The sequence below is a fragment of the Leuresthes tenuis genome, unplaced genomic scaffold (genome assembly GCF_036924035.1).
Source record: "Leuresthes tenuis unplaced genomic scaffold, fLeuTen1.0.hap1 SCAF_23, whole genome shotgun sequence".
Lineage (NCBI taxonomy): Eukaryota > Metazoa > Chordata > Actinopteri > Atheriniformes > Atherinopsidae > Leuresthes > Leuresthes tenuis.
The window spans coordinates 5,941,781-5,960,191 of record NW_027325377.1 but is presented as its reverse complement, the minus strand read 5'-3'; the positions used below and the strand labels follow the sequence as shown (position 1 = coordinate 5,960,191).

Here is an 18,411-nt window from a genome sequence, read left to right as displayed (position 1 = left end):
GAGAAAAAAGGCTACCTAATTTCCAATTTTGAGTGAGATATTACAAGCAAGTGTTACATATCTACAGTAGATGCTAGCTACGAAAGATCAGGAAGACGTACATTATTTCTACAGACCCAGTATCATCAGATTGCTATGCCAGGAGTATGGGTTTAGTCATTACATTCCCAGACACTGGTTAGGACAAAAACACATAAGTGTGACAAATTTAGAAACATAAACATACTCATATTTGTTGTGCAGCTATTTGAACACGAAGCAGATAAAAAATGTACAAAAACAATGTTTTTCATGTCACATTTTTATTGTTCATCATAATAAAACGGCATCACTGATACAAAAAAAGAAAAGAAAAACAAACCCCTTTGTGTGGGTAAATTACAAACGTGAATGTTTAGCCAGATCCACAGGGAGCAAAGACACTATGAACAGCAGAAACCTTGAGGCAGTGCTCCATTGCTGAGGACACATAGAAAAATAAGGCAGGTCGTTTAACACACCGCATTAGGTGGACACTTGACTGCTTTACAGCTTGGCTCAATCATGCAAAAGAGACAAAGAGATATGAAGCTATCCAAAACTGTGAGGTCAAATTAATCCAGACCAAATACCCGAGATACTCAGTCAATGTGTAGTGTGGAGAGTATGCTGTTAGAGGGAAAAAAAACCCTTTCTTTGTAAGATGACCACTTCAGAAAGATAAAAATCAGCAGACGTCTAACAAAGTCACAGCCTAACATTTCCTATATGAATTCAGAGAAAACAGAGAGGGAGAGAGAGAGAAACAATCCATTCATCATGAGTACCCCTTCAATCATGAAGCCTGCTGATTATCAGGCAGTGGACAGCTTCAATTCAAGTCAAGTCATGGAAATAAACCTCACCATATCTGGGTTTTAAAGGTGTTTCTGCAACAGCACCAACATGGCTCTTAAGGATATGAATGACATTTGTAAGGTTATTCTGTGGAGCTGTAGAACTGGCTGACAAGTAAGGTTCTTGTGCATTTTGTTATCCAGAGGTGAATATTTACTTTGGATGTACTCATTTTGCTTCTGGGATACAGCTTGCATTTAGCTTAATCTTTGATTCAGTGTTGGTAAACTGTGGCCAGTAAGTTTCACAAATTTGTTGTCTTATTTCTGAGACTTCTGGGAAAACTGTGTCTTCTTCTTCCTCTTGATTTAATGCATGTTTCGGTGAGAAGTTAACAACATTGTTTAAACAAATTTTCTACAAATATACAATCATCAAATGAAGAAAAAATAAAACAACAAAAAAACGTACATACAAACATACAGCGAGAGAAAAAAAAAGGCCTAATACACATACATACATATATATATGTGTGTGTGTGTGTGTGTATATGTCTCTATTTATATATATATATAGACACACACACACACACATTAATATATACATATACATATATTAATATATACTAAAACCAACACTGGATTGTAGAAGATTTCTCAGGTACAATCCCCCAACAACCCACTCACAGATGACTAGTCTTAGTGTACCATAAAATAAACATTATTTACAGAGCATATACAGTTGTCCAAAAAGACCATGTTTGTAGTTCAAAAACACTATACACTATTTCATCTGAAATATCTATTTGTTTCACATACTTAGATCGACAAAAGATCTATAAATGTTGTCCATGTTGGCTGGATGTGTTCATGACACGTAACAGCATAGGAATAGAGGTGAAACGAGACAAATCTGAGGTTCTGCTGTCGTTATTCAACTATTCTGCTGAAGGCACCTGTATTTGAAGCCAAATATGATGAAAAGAAAGTATCCAAAAGGAAAAATTTATGATTTTTCCCATATGTCCCATTCATAGTTAAGATAAAAGGCATCAAGACATTTTTAAATGTGGATGTTTATCTTGAATAGTGATCTCCCTAATAACTAATTTGAGCTCATCAACCAAACAGAAAGTAATCCTTGCGTTCTACCTGTTTAATATGCTACTTCTATCAAACACTATTCTTTAAAGGAAAATTGTATATTTAGAAGAAAGATCGTATTCAAGTTATTGCTGAGATTTAGATGGAAAGATCAACATCACTCTATTGTTAACATGCTAAATATGAAGCTAGCACCTGGAGATGGTTTTCTTGGTCTAGCATAGTAGCTGAAAAAGACATAACTAGCAAAGTTAAGTGTAAATTTGGTGTTTTTTTATGTTATGTCTTGCACTGTATGTCACTTAAATGCAATTTTTTTCTATTTTTAAGTAAAATCACGGGTTCTGCAAAATCATTAATTTCTGGTTGATATAAGGCTAATAGCAAATTGTAGCTATGGTATGCTAATAGCATTATTGATACAGGCACCCTTTTTAAAACACTTGGATACTAGTATCCAAATCTGGCCTGAGTTTCACTGTAACAAACATTCATAAGTGTGTGTGTGTGTATATATATATATATATATTGTATTCATATATACACACAAGTCCTACACTGTTACCAGCGCTTAAACAATATTTCTATCAGCATGTTGTAGTTTGTTGGATTAATTTGCATAAAAATGTTAACCTGTGTTTTATGGGGAGCGAGCTTACAGTTTTTAAGGCTTCTTTTTATATCAAGGAAATCATGTGCTAGCTGTAACGCTAGCTTCATGTGTAGCATGTAGACATTAGAGGTGTTGCCAATTTATTTCTCTAAGCTGTAAACTATTTGAGTTAAATAGCTAATAATCATGTTCAAAATATAAAGAATTAACTTTTAAAATCATTTGGAGAGAGTAAGTTTTGAGGATAGTATGGCACATTTTAAAAATATTTTACTACATATATTTTGAAAATCTATTTCAAGTTTCTGTCATCTGGCTGACTTTAACTTCTTTTCAAGTACCAGTAGTTCTACTGAAAATGAAAAATGCACATTTTAAATGTTTTTTTTCATACTAGATATGCCAATCATTTGTAAAAGTAACACATAATTTCATATCAATATGTCTAGCCCTACATTGTTCCATCATGTGTACAGCTTGAAATGATCGTCCAACTTCACACAGCATGAATGACTGAGGGCCTTAAGAGGCCAACTATGATATTATGTACAACACTACTTTTTTCAGTAGATACACTTGATTATGTACATTCATACCCTGCGTGTTCAGCTCCCTCTGTGACAGTAATACTGAAAGCGCATCCTTGCTTCACGTGCACAGCTGGGATGAAAATAGCAGGTGAATACGATCCTTGAGATTGTGGAGCTGGAAAGCTCTACCATCAACTCAGCAACAAATGTATGTGCATGCAGACTTTGGCAAAGTTTCTGATTGTTAATGTATCGAGCAGCATATTACACAGAGAATGAAAGACTTAATGATTGACTGGTCATAACTGCTAGATTCATTTTAGGTAACTTTCATGAATAGTAGCTTGAAAAAACAAGTGTAGATACATTGATGTGTGTTTGTAAAATCTACACAAAAAAGTGAAACATAATGCTAGAAGTGCTTTTTTTTTTCTTCCCACGAATGATAACAAACTCCACCTTGAAATATTTCTTAAGTTCAGAGGACAGTTGGAAGATGGCATCATCCTTCCAGCCCTGCAATTTAGTCATAGTTCCCAAACCTGCTTCAGTTTAGGGCTGCAGTCTATCTGTTTGCTCGGTCTCCTCATAGCAGGAAAAAAGAATGATGATATCATAATGTCAGTGAGGACTTCAGGTTGTCTTGATGGCATGTTACGCCAGAGGATGCGTTAAAAAAACAAAAAAAACAAAAACAAAAAACAAACAAAAAAAAAACGAATCCCCCCCTCCAGTGATGTTCTGAAGATGTTGTAACCCCAGTGCAACATACCTTGTCCATACGTTGAGATTTTATGAGGACTGATTAAATGAAAAAAAAAACAAAAAAACGAAAAAACATGCAAGTTTGTTGGGTTGAGGCTGACACCTACACTCTTAAATATGAATCCAAAAGAGGAAGAAAAGGGGTTTAATGGCCACTGCCAGAGCCTGGTGGGTTGTGGATCCAGTCAAGAACAATGAGTGACAAGCTGCCAATCATGAAAACAATACCCACGACCAGGAAGATGCTTGCCTGAAGAGAAAAAGGACAGAACAAGAACGGATTTAGAGTTTTCAGATACACAGCAGGGGTCTGCTGAACTCTCCGACAGGTCAGGTTTTCAAAACGTTACCCGCCCCTGAGGGGAAAGAATGCAGAAAGCTGATACAGTGAGAAAGCAGCTGACAGTGTGCGATTGTGAGTAAGTTTCTGCACACTTACCCCAATTTTCTGCGGGGAGCGCAACGGCACTGACTTAACCAGGCGGATGTAAAAAGCAGCTGGTAGGATGAAGATGAGCATTGTGGCAGCAGAAGAGCCTGCAACAAAGAAGAAGAATGATTAAACCAATCACATGACAGTCAAAACAGAGACTTCAACCTCCAGTTATCAAGTAACTCAAAGTTAACCACAGAACTCTTTGAGAGATATTTATGAATATTCCAACAATTAGTTTAATTGTAAAGAAAGTGAGTAAAGAAAATAGACTGCACAGTTGTGCTAGAGGGGGTGTTATAGGGTACATTGCCAGTGGCTGTAATTCAGTAAAAGAAGTAGTTGTCTTAACCTGAAACTAACTTTGCGAAGAGAAAAAAACTACTGTGAGAGACATCTACAAGAGACAAATGGAAAATGACTTTCCTCTTTGGAAGTATTTGGTATGGGACATTATATGATATCTGGGAAGAATGTTTCAGATCTACAACAGTCATCATTTTAAGCTTTGCCAGATCACACAAGGAGTATATATAAATCAAGAATTCCTTTTTTTTGGTATGAAAACTGAACTTTTTCATTCGACCCGATATATCTTATATAATAAATATTTAGCATTTGTAACAAACTAAGATGACTGAAAATGAGCTGAAAATGCTAAGTTCTAATTATTTTGTTACCAATTCCTCTGCAGAAATGGGGCTAAAAAAAGAAATTATTAACACAAACTGTCAGAGTGTTTTCTTAATTGCCGTTTGTGACTCTTTAAAATTAGGGTTGTGAATCAAGGAATTTCTTTCACAGTGCTTGCCTTTGTGAAATTCTGTCTAATCTTCTTTATTTATTCATATCAGTGACTGTCTCTCATCCCAACTCATGTGCTCTAACATTGGGTGAGTAGGACAGGTGATAAAATGCACAACCTCCCAAGCCTAAATTTAGGGCTAAAATGCATCACCCTGATAATCCTTGGACAGTATGAGGAAGATCCAGAGAATTGGCTATTTTTAGCTTTGAGGTGTCATATTTGCAAAATGGCTGTAGCTTAGCATGAGAGAGGTGTGCCTAAATGTCTGTCTGGCGTTTGTGTTGCAGTGAGAATGTGACCGTTTTAGATCCGGGGGTCACAAACCGATCACATGACTGCACAGCTGACCCGACCAAACACTTTAAGCTTCAGCACTTCCACTGCTTTACTTAATAAAATGGCCTCTGAACTGAAAGTGCTAATCAGGCCTTGGACATATTAAAGGGTTCATTTGTGTTCCATGTTTTCTGAGTCTCTCTGAAAAAAAAAAGAGAAATGTTGTCCATATTGTAGTCAGTGTCAGGACTGACCGATGAAGCCGAAGATATCCCTGATGGTCGGAACAAAGATGACCAGCATGTTGTTGAAGGCAAGGATGACAGCGGCTATCACCATGTGCCGGGTCCAGCTGAAATCTCGACCGCTGAAGAGCAATGTGGTGATGGAGGACCGGATCTGAGAAAACACAAAGTATTCACATGATCAGATAAATCAGTCTATAAGTACTTTAAGCTGAGAACAAACTGACTGAGAACAGGAGCTAACAATTGGTTTAAGCTTCTATTTGACTAAAAAGGGGGTTCACTTTTAAAAAATAAACTCAGTTGACTTCACAGCAAAGCATAATAGGACCTCAGTGTCAGCAAGCTCTCTTTTGCATGTCTTCTGTCAAAGAAGTAAATCACTGACAACAGTGTGTGTGGATGTGTGCGCCAGCCGGTTTTCTGAGGCTGATTCCAGCACTTGGCCACATACTCAAGTGTGTCAAGTGCTACGATGGTTGTGTGTGTTTGTGTGGCGGAGGGAGGAGGGAGGGAACCAGGAGATCCCAGCTAAGATGCCTTGTGTTCCTGAGCCACAAGCAGCCTGTTCAGGCCTCAACTGGGTGAAAGGTTGCAGGTACACGGAGCAACCTGAGGCGCCGCCGGCTTACAGGCCACAGGCAGAAAGGGTAAAGGAACAGCGCCCATTCAGAAAGCTGGGGATTATCTCCCGCAGTGCAATGGGACCATGAGATTGCATCAGCCACTAGCAAGAGGGCGGAGCCACTAGCAGGGGGTGGAGAGGAGTGGCTGTTGTCACACTTTTTTTTCTCCTGCCCACCTTTCTGTTTTGACCTTTCACTGAATAGTCCACATTAAAGGAAATTAAGGTCTTACACCAAACTTTTTCCACTACATGTGGAGCACCGCAGATCCTTTCAAGTCTCACTTACGCATGAGATTTATATTAATGGTACAATAAAAAAAATAATAAATTAAAAATCAAATTAAGTGGATTTTCTGCACTGTCAGATTGAACCAGGTAACCCTTCTCAGGAGGCGCCAAAGTAACGCTAGTGCTTCACTTACCACTGCCAAAGAAATGTCACCGCTTCAGCCAAAACCCATTCTTTGTGAGAGATAATAACGTGAATTTAAGAGCGTCACCCATAAGGTTTTAAAACCAATGCCCTCCATCACCCCGCCTCATTCCCATCAACTGTTGCATAATTTGGTCGGCCTGGAAAACTAGAGCCTGGATGCTGCATTTCTCTCCAAGGCACCAAGCTATTCGACACCCACCTGTTACCTGGCGCAAGGCCTTTGGAGTTCACTGTGTGATATTTACACACTTTGAGCTCCTTACTATCTACCTGTTTGCTTAAGCACACACACAGCCGGACTGGCCTGGACACATCTGGCTGCAGCCGGTTAGCAACAAACCAGGCACCGAGGTATTAGCAGGGTATGTCGGTTCTAATGTGTGAAGCTTTCTTTTTAAGTCTGACTTCAACCAAGATTTGGGACTTGTAAATTCACAAGTATATTCAAAACTAGACACAAATGGCAGAGACAATGTGGCAGTTGTTGAATATGAGTGTTTGTCTATGTCTATTTTGCTAATCTAAATGTGTGACTTGACTGTAAATAGAACGGAACTGAAGTGAGAACTGAAACAGCACACGCAACAGTGTTTTTGATCAAAGACGCACTGAAGCATCCGCAGAAGCTAGACACTGGGGCTTTTTGATTGATGCAAGTTTCACAAGCTGTGCTTTCCTTCAACCAAAACAAGCTCAAGAGCAAACAGGCCTCAAAACATGAATGCAGCCATGAGCTCTCTAGTGGTGGCACTGGTCTCCTGCAGCGCCACAACACCACCAGTGTCAACAACTGCATCTAAAAGTGGTGCCAAATATCAAAATGACAACATGTATTTGTGGTTTCCGCCTTCTTTTATAAAGCACAAATCACCAACTTACTAGCTTGCTAACTTGTTGTTGTGCACACTTGAAACAGTGAAGTGGTAAATGTATAATATTTTCCACTATGATTAATCAGAATAAACAAATAGAAATGCTTCCAGACAGAAAACTATTTGAGACCACGTTTTAAGGTAAGAGAAACTAACGGGTAGCATATAAGGTTTTACAGACCAGGATTCAAGCTAGGTCTTCATGTTTATGACTGTAAAGGTACGCAAAGGCGGTGACATTGGGGGTTGTTAATCAGATCGTTTGCAGCCCTCTCCCGCAGTTTCCAACCTCAGCTGAGTCCTGAGAACTGGGACATGTCTGACTCCACATAAAGTCCTTTCATTATGTACTGGATCCTGGCAAAGCCCTGTATAGTCTGGCCTCTGTTAGCATCTATCCTTCACGTGACTGCACACCAGTGGACACATGCTTTCAGTTTAGCCCGTAGGTGCTCTCCCACACACAAACATCGCGGCAACTCGTATAACATGCCTCGCCACAGTAGCCAAGGACAGTCGCAGACAAAGCTAATGTTAATCTCTATCTGAAGGTCAGCGACTTTTTTCTACAAAATCAGAGTCGGAGGAGCTGAGACATTCTCAAAGGTCAAACTTGGCAGAGCGACGGTGAGACTAAGTAGCTCTTTCGGTTCAGTGTTTTACATCCATGATTTATCAATCTTTCAGCCATGTTGCAAGAGCGCCGTTTAATCTATTGTAGGAATAGTTAAGTTGAGTTAATTAAACATTCCTAACTCTACACAACAGTGACTTTCTACACAGCACACCATACAAATCTAGTATTCTACAGTCTACAACAGCTAGGCCAGCCTGATGATTCAAATTCTCACAGCAGCATGTGCAAAGCAGGCAGTGACTCATACCTATTAAAAGATATACATAGAAATATATAGAACCTAAAACCAACTTCCAACACCCTCACAAACGGGATAAGCTTCATATTTTTAATAAATTCAAACTTGACTTAAGTACCGCGGGAACATAGGTTTCTTTTAAGTCTTTGCTGTGCTGTTACTTTGCTCTTTCCACTAATTCACCACAGATGCTTTGGCGCTTCTCACTTCCGTCTTGTGTTTCTCTTACCTTATCAAATTTTTATCTCCTTTGTTACCTTAGCCTGCTTTAGAGGCTTACACACTGCCTTCAGTTTCAGTTTTGCAGAGTGATCAAAATGGTAGAGAAAAAAGTCTACACTATACATTAATATATATACATAATTTTATAAATGAGCACCACACAACCAAATAATACAAAACTACACTGTTGCTTCATCTTGCTCAGTGTAATATGACAGAAATGTCATAAAAACATGACCTTCCTAGAGGACGTGTTCTTTCTGCTCTTACACTCGTTGTAATTAGCCTTTCCTGACCACAGAGCTTCAGCAATATTCAAAAATATAAATGATCCCTGCTTTGCTAGGTCTTTGTCTGTTTCTGCAAATCAAAAGAACTGAAAGTTGACACAACATCTGCTAGTCAATTTAAATGTCTTTGTCTGGAGTTTATCTACGTCAACATTTAGCTAACAAACTGAACAACCAATATGCATAAACAGCAACACGTACTGTTTTAGCTACAGGTGACGCTAGCTTGATGAACGCTAACATAACTTCATTACTTTAGTTGTTTAGCTAGCTGTCCTAGTATAAAATATAAGAGATATATGATGCAATGTAAATATCTAAAGTTTACATTTAGATATTTACATAAAGTTTTTATATGTGAAGGGTAAAAAACAACATTATTGATACTGGTCTAGTCATGACCTCTTTGACATTGTGAAAATGCATCCATATTTTTAACTGGATGGCAGTCATTATGGCAGTTACATTACAAAATGTACAGTTTGCACTGGAATAAAATGACCAAAAATGTTTATATATTCCCGGAGGAGAATGAGAGATTCTTCAACAAATAAAACCGCATTAAGCTTCCTATCACAGGCTATTTCATGCTAATATCTGCAGACCAAGATGTAGATCTATCATAATTGTCAACACATTTTGAGGAATCCACAGGCCTGTAGGAAGTTTGTTTTATAAGATATGTCGAGTAATGTAAGTCCATCTCCTGCCTGTCTCATTATCTCCGCCTCTCTGTCTCCCTGGAGGTAGTGGTCAGGGTGAGGATTTTTCCACTGTCCACTCTGAGCTTGTAAAACTTCCACTGCAGAGTTGGTGGGGGGCAGGGAATCCTCTTACACCTTGCCTTTGAAAAAAAAAAAAAACTAAACAAAATACCTCCTGTGTCTGCTGATGGGGGTATGTTGGTTGGGAACATCTACAACAAGAATGCAAACATCTGGCGAGATAAGTGAAACGTAGCAAAGTGTGACTGATGTTGAGTGTGTATAAGATTGTAAAGTATAGTACAGATACACAAAACTGCCCCAAGATTATATCCTGTAACTACGCAAAATGTGTTTCCATCATGTGCAGCAGCTGCTGCATCATGGTCTGTCAGCACTTTCGTGTGACTGAATATCAACAAAGGTGCTGCCCCTTGCTGGCAGCTCACTGTAATTACAACCACTAAAGTTAAAAAGGAAAACATAAATAAGCAGCTGCTTGTGTTCACGTTAACCCAACTTTGTGTGTGAGCTTGTGTGTCTGTCCGTGTGTGTGTCTGAAAGCTAAAACTCAAGAGGAAAGTTCCACTGTTCTCCTGGAGTCAAATAAGGGACAAGCTAAAAATATCCCATGACCCTATATGGAGAGGGACGGAAGATGAGTAAGTATGCGTGAATGAAGGGGAGTAAGATGATAAGGTTTGATGGCTGGGCATCACGTGCTGGCAGGCCGTTGACCCAATATTTAAAGGGAGCATGGAAATGACAGCCTTTGGGGCTTAAATCCTTGTATGAAGCTGAGTGTGTGTGTTGTAATTAAGAGGTGTGGGCTTTTACAACCGCAGGCTGAGTACTTGGGATTTGAGATGACGACACAAGAGGAGTTTCAAATGAACAGTGTGTTCTTTTATACCAAACTGGCAGGGCGAAAAAAACAACTGAGTCCATAAAATGACAATAAAAATAAAGACTGACTCTGCAGCAAATACAACACCTAGCCTGTAACACAGAGTGGCAATGACGTTCAAAATTTACAAGGGCGGTGGGTGTTTATTTGTATCTGAATAACAGGCTTGTTTGTTCTGACGTATGCCAAATTATGCTGTTCCTTAAATAAGGCTCCAATTATGATGCTGAGAAATGAAAGAGCAATAGAAGGAGGCCCGTGCCACAATGAGGAAACATTCTGTGCCTTCCAAAAGTTATTGCTCTATGCATCCCCCTGCTTGACGTCAAAGAGGACTGGCTGAAAGTCGGGTACAGAGTGGATTATTTGGGACACGGCAGAGGTAGACTGTTTGTTTTTACACAGTGTACTTACAGGGAAGAGCACGATGGGAACAGTCAGAGTCACGGCGGTCAGGACAGCCAAACGCACCAGCAGCAACAAGGTGTCAAACTTATACACTTTGGTGAAGGTGTGGAGCAACTCTGCCTCCACATTATCTGTAGCAGACAGGAAACAAAGTAGAAATATAACCGCTTGTGCACAATATGTCAATTTGTTTTTTGTTGTTTATGCTTAAAACTGACTGTCAGTTCTTATGAGTATCAATGTTCTTACCATAAAAGGTGAGGTAGCCAAACAGTGCCGACATCATGTACATGATGAGCATGGCTAAGATGGACAGGTTGGACACATTCTGCATCTTTTTCCGGCTGCGACTGTGGAAACAACAAATTCTTTGACTTCTACCGGTGGGGTCACATCACTTTGAAAGGTTCCCCAAAATATCTAAGTAGAAACTGTAGAACAAATCTGTGTACTGTTCTACTAAAAAAGGCTTTGTTTGCTCACATTTCATTAAAATGTTTACATCAGGCGGTGATGATGGCGCTTTACTACTTGATATAAAGGAGGAAAGTGCACTTACTCTTTCAGCTCACTGTAGATAGGCAGTACCTCAGGATGGCAGACAAAGGCAAAGGCCAGGATGGGCACAGTGTACGCTGTCTGTGGAACAAAAAAAACAAACATACATAGATGAATTCAGAACAGGCAAATGCAGCTTCAAGCAAGCAAAAAGCACTTAAGGTGCTATTAATCTAAACCCACATTAAATCCAATAATTACAAAGTATGATGCCACATAAATATTCCCAATTTAGTACAATACATGTTGAAAAGATACGCTTTGTTCTTCTTCACAGCTGATTATACTGTGGATTTAAGGTGGAAACAGATTTATTTTGCTCAGCATTTAAGAGTAAACCCAAACCCAAGAGTACTGTCAACACAGGCAGTGGAGCATGCCCAACAGTTGATGATGCAAGTCGGCTCCGCTCAGCTGGCTGTCTGATTGGTTGTGCAACTGGAACGTACGCAAGGGCAGACGTCACTATTTTCCTGCAGTTTCTGGTCGTTTTTCTCGTAAACTATGCTTTTAATCCTATGCAATAAAGGCAGCGACTGCAGACATTTCAACAGTTCTTACAGTAACAAATGTAATAAGCAGTTCAACCCTAGAATTATTTTTTCTATTTGAAGCAAATGAACATATATGAAAGTGAATGGTGAATTCGTTGAAACTGCTGTTCCAACATGTTTTGGATTGGGAACACATTCTGACTTCTCAGTGTCACTGGTACAAAGTGTACTGCAAATGAATGGTAACTCCCCTGTGAAGGTTTCAGGTGCACTCTGTAGCAATCTTGCCAGATTCAGTTATTGTAACAGCTTTCTTTGATGGTGTGAGTCAGTCTATTGAAGGATGAAAATAGCTACTTCCCCTCAAAACGAACACCCTGTATATCAGTTTAAACTTACCCAATCTTTTGTTCCCATGGGAATTTAATGCTTCTTGTCATATTCTTAATCATGATTTATGATATTTTCCTTGACATAATTTCCTAACCACACACACAAAGGTAAAAAACACCTTTAACAAATATGTCGAGGCAAATCTGTTGAATTTACACACCAAGTGTCCCAACTGTTAACACTTAAACTTGGATTTATGCTTGCTTAATCTTTTATGGTCAACATTCTATTTAAGTTTATTCCTGTAACGTAATAGAATCCATTGTTGTGGTAAACTGATGCCAGTGAGTAACTCAAAAAAACACTAATTCTGCATTTCAAAAACTAATAAGACGTACAAAGCACGGCGCACAAGTAAGAAAAGCCAACAAAAGTTTCTGAACTGCCATCACAAGCTAACCTGTAACCAACATTGCCCTGAGCATCTTACCTGTGAGTTGAAGATGAAGTATTTGGGCGTGCACATCTCCTCATCGTCCAGGTGAGGCTCCACGTGAACTCCTGTGGAGTGGTGTGCGTCGCTGCCACCAAGGACTGCTGGCGAAACATCAGTCCGCGAGAAGTGCATCTGCGTGGAGTTGTTTCGTAGCGCGTACAGCCCCGACATGTCCGAAGCATTCATGCTGAGGTTGGACGAGTGGTCGCTTAAGAAAGGAAGAGGGCAGGGCAACTGGGTCTTCTTGTAAATCATCTGAAAAAGATCAACAGGAAGTCATACAATGCTCTTCCATGTTATGAACATGAAAATAAATGAGACATGATGTTCTCCACTTCTGTTATTTTCTAATTAATGCCATGTTGATAAGTGAATTGCAGTCACAAGTTTCTTATTATGCTCAATGCAGCCTCATATAGTCATAAACTCTTATGTATATGTTGTAGTTGGTTATATTTCTCCTTGATATTCTACAGTAATTTGAAAGTTAAAAATCTGGTAAACTAGGCAGAGATAAAGCAGAGATAAAGACCATACCGTCATCACTGTAAGCTGGCATGTTTGCTGGCACACATGCTAGGCTAGTTCTTTTAGTTGAAGGTTAAAATACCATGTAAATACTAGATGCTCAGCTCAGGCTCCTCAGTCAAGTTAACACTTATTTTCTCCAGTTAGCCACTAATACTGACTTAACACTGAAGTCCCATTCACAAATGCATGCAAATTTTTCTTTTTTTAAAGCTAGTAAACACTAGCGAACAGTTGCTACTAGGTACTAACTAAAAGAGCTAATTTAGCATGCAAACCAGAAAACATACTATCAAGTTTTAGGTTTTTGTTTTTATTTTCTTTTGGTTCAGTTTGCAAGCATTACTATTATCAGTTAGGTAAAGACGATGGCTGCCAATCCTGTTATGTATCTTTTCGCTAACATTGCAGATTCTAGTTTTCTCAACCACCAAACACTCACACAAACGGACAGATGAGCAAAAAATGAGCTGCAATCAGAATACAGTGTTGCAGGTAAACTCTATGTCTGTAGTAGAAAGCTTTAACAGGAACATACATGAAAATGCAATGCTTGCCCTTTTGGATTTTAATTGACTCAAACAACTAACTTTTGCCCCCCCATTAATTCAGAAATATCAAAGCTTTCAAGATTCAACTTTTACTGTCAATTTGACATGGAGAGGGAAATCACAAGCAACTGAAACACTTCCATTTGATGTGACTGCTGTAAACTGTGCAGTGTAATGTAAAAAATATGGGAGCCTGTGCATGTAAATGTGCCTAAAATCCTAGTACCACTTCCAGGCTGTCCCAGCTGAACTTACCACTCCCACAAAGAAGACCATGCAGGAAAGAGAAAAACCACTGGTGTAGCCCAAGTAACCTATAAAGGAGAAAACACCAGTTATTGGGGGAAAAAAAACACTTTGGAGTTATATATTCTTAGCTTTCAGTTACATTTGATGTTTGTTCTTGGATGGATCGCATATCGTTTCAGAATTTAACCTTTCTCCAAGAAAAATACAACTTATTTCAGATTTATATTAATTCAAATTGCAGTGTACCTAAAGCTTTTATAGTTGATCAATTGAGCAAATGATCAATTAACTCATTTAATACACACAGAAACAGCTTTATCATTTGTTAATTGTGGCACTGACAAACTGTTTGGCTGGAGGTGAGCCATTTGAGACAGATCTGACATAAATTACATCTGAGTGGTGGAGCTGACTACAGGCCTTATAGCAGTGTTCTGTTACTGTAACTCAATTGCTGGAGCTGACTAAGAGACCAACAGGTGTTGTGTTACTTATGGTTTGGTGAAACTGGTTATGAATAGCTGCAAGAACATGGAAGGACTGAGAAAATTGGCGTAAGGCAGCAGAAGGCGAACATCAGAGCCTCTTGACAGTGGTGGCCATACACAAAATGAACTATAGTTCAAATAACATGTAGTGAAACATTCAGAGTTTTGTGTATCTCTTGGTGTCCTCACCCAGATTTTTGAGGAGAGACAAAGGCAGAATGATTCCGATCGACACAAACACCACCAGGTAGTTGCCGTTCATGTACCATTCACTGCAAACATGGCACAAGATTAGAATCCCAAGAGATTAGATATGAACAAAGAAGTGTACTTTATCTCCACAAAGTCACATACTCACCCAGAGTTTTCTTCTAAGCGCAAGAAGGCTCGGATCACTTCAGGCAGCTCATACTTCACAATAAAGAGGTAGCTGGACATGGCTGTAGGAGGACAATATGGAGAATATTAAGGGATTTCCACAAATACTTCAGTCAATTTATTCTTGTATCAATCTTGTAGAGGAATTCTACAAAAGCAGAGAAATTCTGAGTAAGGGTCTACCTCCAATGTTTTGCATGATTATTGATACAAATGTGGCTACTTTTCCCGGCCAACCGAAAGCTCTTTCTCCCAGCTTCTCATAGATGAGGGACCCTGTCCAAACAGACAAGTAGATAAAGAACTACCATCAGAGGACAATGCACGAGTCAGAAGAAACATGACGACAAGCGAAGAGCTTCACAAAACAATCTGATATCAATTATAAAGCTTTTTTGTGGCGTACTTAGACTAGTTTGAATCTGAGCGTATACATGCAGCACTGATTCGACTTCCAACTGCAGTATCTGGGTACGTTAGCCTGGTTTTAAGAGGTTCGAATTCATATGATTTTGGTTGGACTATAATGTTTTCATGTATTTAAAAGGTCTGCTTCTGGTCTGAGTAACACAATAATTTGGTCTAGTGTCGTCTAAACATACACACACAATATGTGTTTCTTCAGTCTTGGAGCTGAACTTAGTGTTGTTCTCCCTTTCTAAAGTGCACCCTGATCCCCCTCTGAGTCTTTTCAGTGACCCCCAGGAGGCTCCGTTTATGTAGTTTATATATCAACTTTAAATTCAAATACTTTTTTTTCTTGAAATCACCAAAATAAAAAGGTAAAATAAAGCACATTCCAGTAACCAGCGGAGGTCGGGTCACGACTTGTCATTAGTCACATGAAGACGGATTGAGCTTTAAGTGAAAATTAAATACCAACCTCCTTCTTTAGCCGTCATGAGGAGCAGATGTACAGAGTACAAGGAGAGAATGGCCACACCGATGAGTAGGATTCTGCAGAGAAAGACAAATATAGACATGATGAAGTACATGTTAAAATGTATCCACTTTGTTGTAGTTGCACCAATTCAGTCCTGACAAAGTGAAGCATTTTTTTTCTTTTAAATAAGACAAAGCAGGATGTGCAACACCCTGCATTTCCTTAGGTTATAATTTAAAGCTATTTTTTTCCCTTTTTTCCCTCTAATTCTGCAGTGGCTTCTGCAATATTTTATTCTTATTCCCTATATACGCTGCCAACCCACAAAGTGGCCACCCAGCAGGGCTGTGAGGCAGGGGGTTGAATGAGAGGTGCAGGGTGACAGTGGGGTGTCAAATGTCAAAAGTCATCCTTCACTGCTAAAAAGGCATGAGGATAGAGAGCTATCCAAAAGATGGAACATGCACAGGGTGCAGAAGGTCAGACAGCTCTGTGAACAGCTCTCTGTTCTTTGTGGTCACGTGACCATAAGCAGTCATCAAGCTAAAACACTAGTCGATCCAGTTCTTCTATTTGTGATGAAAAGCCTGGAAGACACCAAGACAGCCTCTTCAGCCTAATCTGAACCTTTACTGTGCTGTACTTACGTGAACAGAACGATGCCAGTATTTGCCATGGCGTAGGACAGGCCCAGGATCCCGCTGCCCATGATTGCGTTGCTCAGGTTGAAGACGGACATGCCGAAAGAAGTGTGGCCAGGATGCTGCTCGGGAGAAAAGCAAAAAGTATGCATGAGGACAACAGGTCTTGCTGCTCCAAACAGTCTGGACTTCTAGGCCTATTCTATTTTCTTTTTACTATGGTTTTCTTTAATGTGACAATGGGCATATGCTGTCACAGTAACCTTCTGAGCTAAAAGTGAACTCTGCATGTCTGTAATAATGAGATCTTTATTGAGCAGAAACTTGGTTGCATCTGTACTGGGACTTATGAATCCTCTTACATATTCTTCATGATATTCCTCATATTTCTTCTTCTTCATCAGTCCATTTGACAGGAACTTCTGGCTTTCTCCGTCATCATTATCATCCATGTACTGGCTGTAAAGATAAAAAAAAAAAAAAGTCATTAGCATACAATGTGATTAAGTTGATTTAAACATTTTAAAAAACAATACCATCTTGGCTGCTGACCTGTTGATGGTGACTTTTTCCGAATCAATGGGTTCTGGGTAGTGGTCATCCAAGCTGGCTGTGCTGTCATCATCTGCCTCCATGGCAACCCTCCTCAGCTCCATGCGATCCACAACTCCAGGCATGATGAAGTGCTCAACAGGGCAGGAGGTGGCAAGTAATCAGTTTTCAGGATATCAGGTTCACACTTGACAAGGAGGAAACACAAGGAGCTTCTTCCACAACCACAGATAGAGGTTGTAACTTTTCAGAATAGACCTAAAGTGTGATAGAAAAACAAATAAGGAAAGTTTCACTGATTTAGATTGTACTATAACCTCTTATTTCAATACTTAAGCACCCCAGAGAAGTTGCAATTTGCAACTGATGACAGGTCTCTGGAGCCTTTTGGCCTGGAGGAAGAACGCTTTGGAGTGAAATTGAGCAGTGTATCCTGCAAACCATTTCCTGGAACGAAGTAACTCTCTGGAAGGGTGGGACATGATGTAAGAATAACAAAAAGTTATTCTTTCTAAGAATCATAGTCTACCACAAGCCAAAGAACACAGTGCAACCCCGGACACTTGCTGATGTTGTAGTCTACAGAGTTGTCCAGTGGGATGAAATACTAATTACAGAACAAACAAACATGATCTGTCTGCACATGTAGCCCTCAGCTGACATTGGCAATGAGAAAGGATTTGATCGCATTGTGTTAGCAGGTGCATTCACGTCTCAAAACCCCACGCCTACATGCTAAATTTAGTGTAAGAGGTTTATTTCTGGGAAACAGTGGGTGCATGACCCAACAGTGGTCCGAACATGAACAGGTTGACATGTTCGTGCAAGGTTGAAAGACACACCCTCTATCACCAAACAAACAAAAAAAATCCTGACATAGCATTTGCTTCTATTTTTCATCTGTGGCTTTCATCAATAAGTTATGTAAGCAAGGAGTTCACAGACAGGGAATGAAGCCTGCTGGACTCTTAATGAAACTAATGGAAAAATGATTTACAGTAATGTTTTCACTCTCACACAAAGAGTTCTTTGACTAGGATAGAGGAAAATATCCCGAGTGATACTCAATGGCCAAAAAAAACATGGCAACAAGCACACAACCACAACAGGGGTATACACGGGAAAGGTTATCTGACATAATCTTTTAAATCTAAGCATTTTACTTTAGATATCTTCTGTAAAGATCTGAAGTCAAGTTATGGGAACAGTCAAGCATTTTTTCTTTCTTACTGAAGCGTTATGGGAGTGTCAGTGTTGCTCCTATGACATAACATATAGCGATATATATATAAACCTACCACAACATCTTAGCATAATAGAGTGAAGAAA

The 18,411-nt window shown here is 39.4% G+C and overlaps 1 protein-coding gene across 2 annotated transcripts in view; it reads right to left on the bottom strand.

Annotated features, from left to right (window-relative positions):
* Positions 1 to 285: 285 nt before the first annotated feature.
* slc38a4 (solute carrier family 38 member 4) overlaps positions 286 to 18,411 on the bottom strand; it is a 31,146-nt gene continuing 13,020 nt past the window's right edge. For both annotated transcript variants that reach the window (XM_072377650.1, XM_072377649.1), the window contains exons 2-16: positions 17,083 to 17,340; positions 16,893 to 16,989; positions 16,537 to 16,652; positions 15,890 to 15,963; positions 15,190 to 15,282; positions 14,987 to 15,068; positions 14,818 to 14,900; positions 14,147 to 14,205; positions 12,807 to 13,067; positions 11,491 to 11,570; positions 11,181 to 11,281; positions 10,938 to 11,062; positions 5,599 to 5,743; positions 4,267 to 4,364; positions 286 to 4,077 (exon numbers count right to left, since the gene is read on the bottom strand). In XM_072377650.1, the coding sequence (XP_072233751.1) occupies positions 3,973 to 4,077; positions 4,267 to 4,364; positions 5,599 to 5,743; positions 10,938 to 11,062; positions 11,181 to 11,281; positions 11,491 to 11,570; positions 12,807 to 13,067; positions 14,147 to 14,205; positions 14,818 to 14,900; positions 14,987 to 15,068; positions 15,190 to 15,282; positions 15,890 to 15,963; positions 16,537 to 16,652; positions 16,893 to 16,989; positions 17,083 to 17,207 (1,644 nt within the window). In that variant the 5' untranslated portion in view covers positions 17,208 to 17,340 and the 3' untranslated portion in view covers positions 286 to 3,972. The remainder of the gene's footprint in view (positions 4,078 to 4,266; positions 4,365 to 5,598; positions 5,744 to 10,937; positions 11,063 to 11,180; positions 11,282 to 11,490; positions 11,571 to 12,806; positions 13,068 to 14,146; positions 14,206 to 14,817; positions 14,901 to 14,986; positions 15,069 to 15,189; positions 15,283 to 15,889; positions 15,964 to 16,536; positions 16,653 to 16,892; positions 16,990 to 17,082; positions 17,341 to 18,411) is intronic.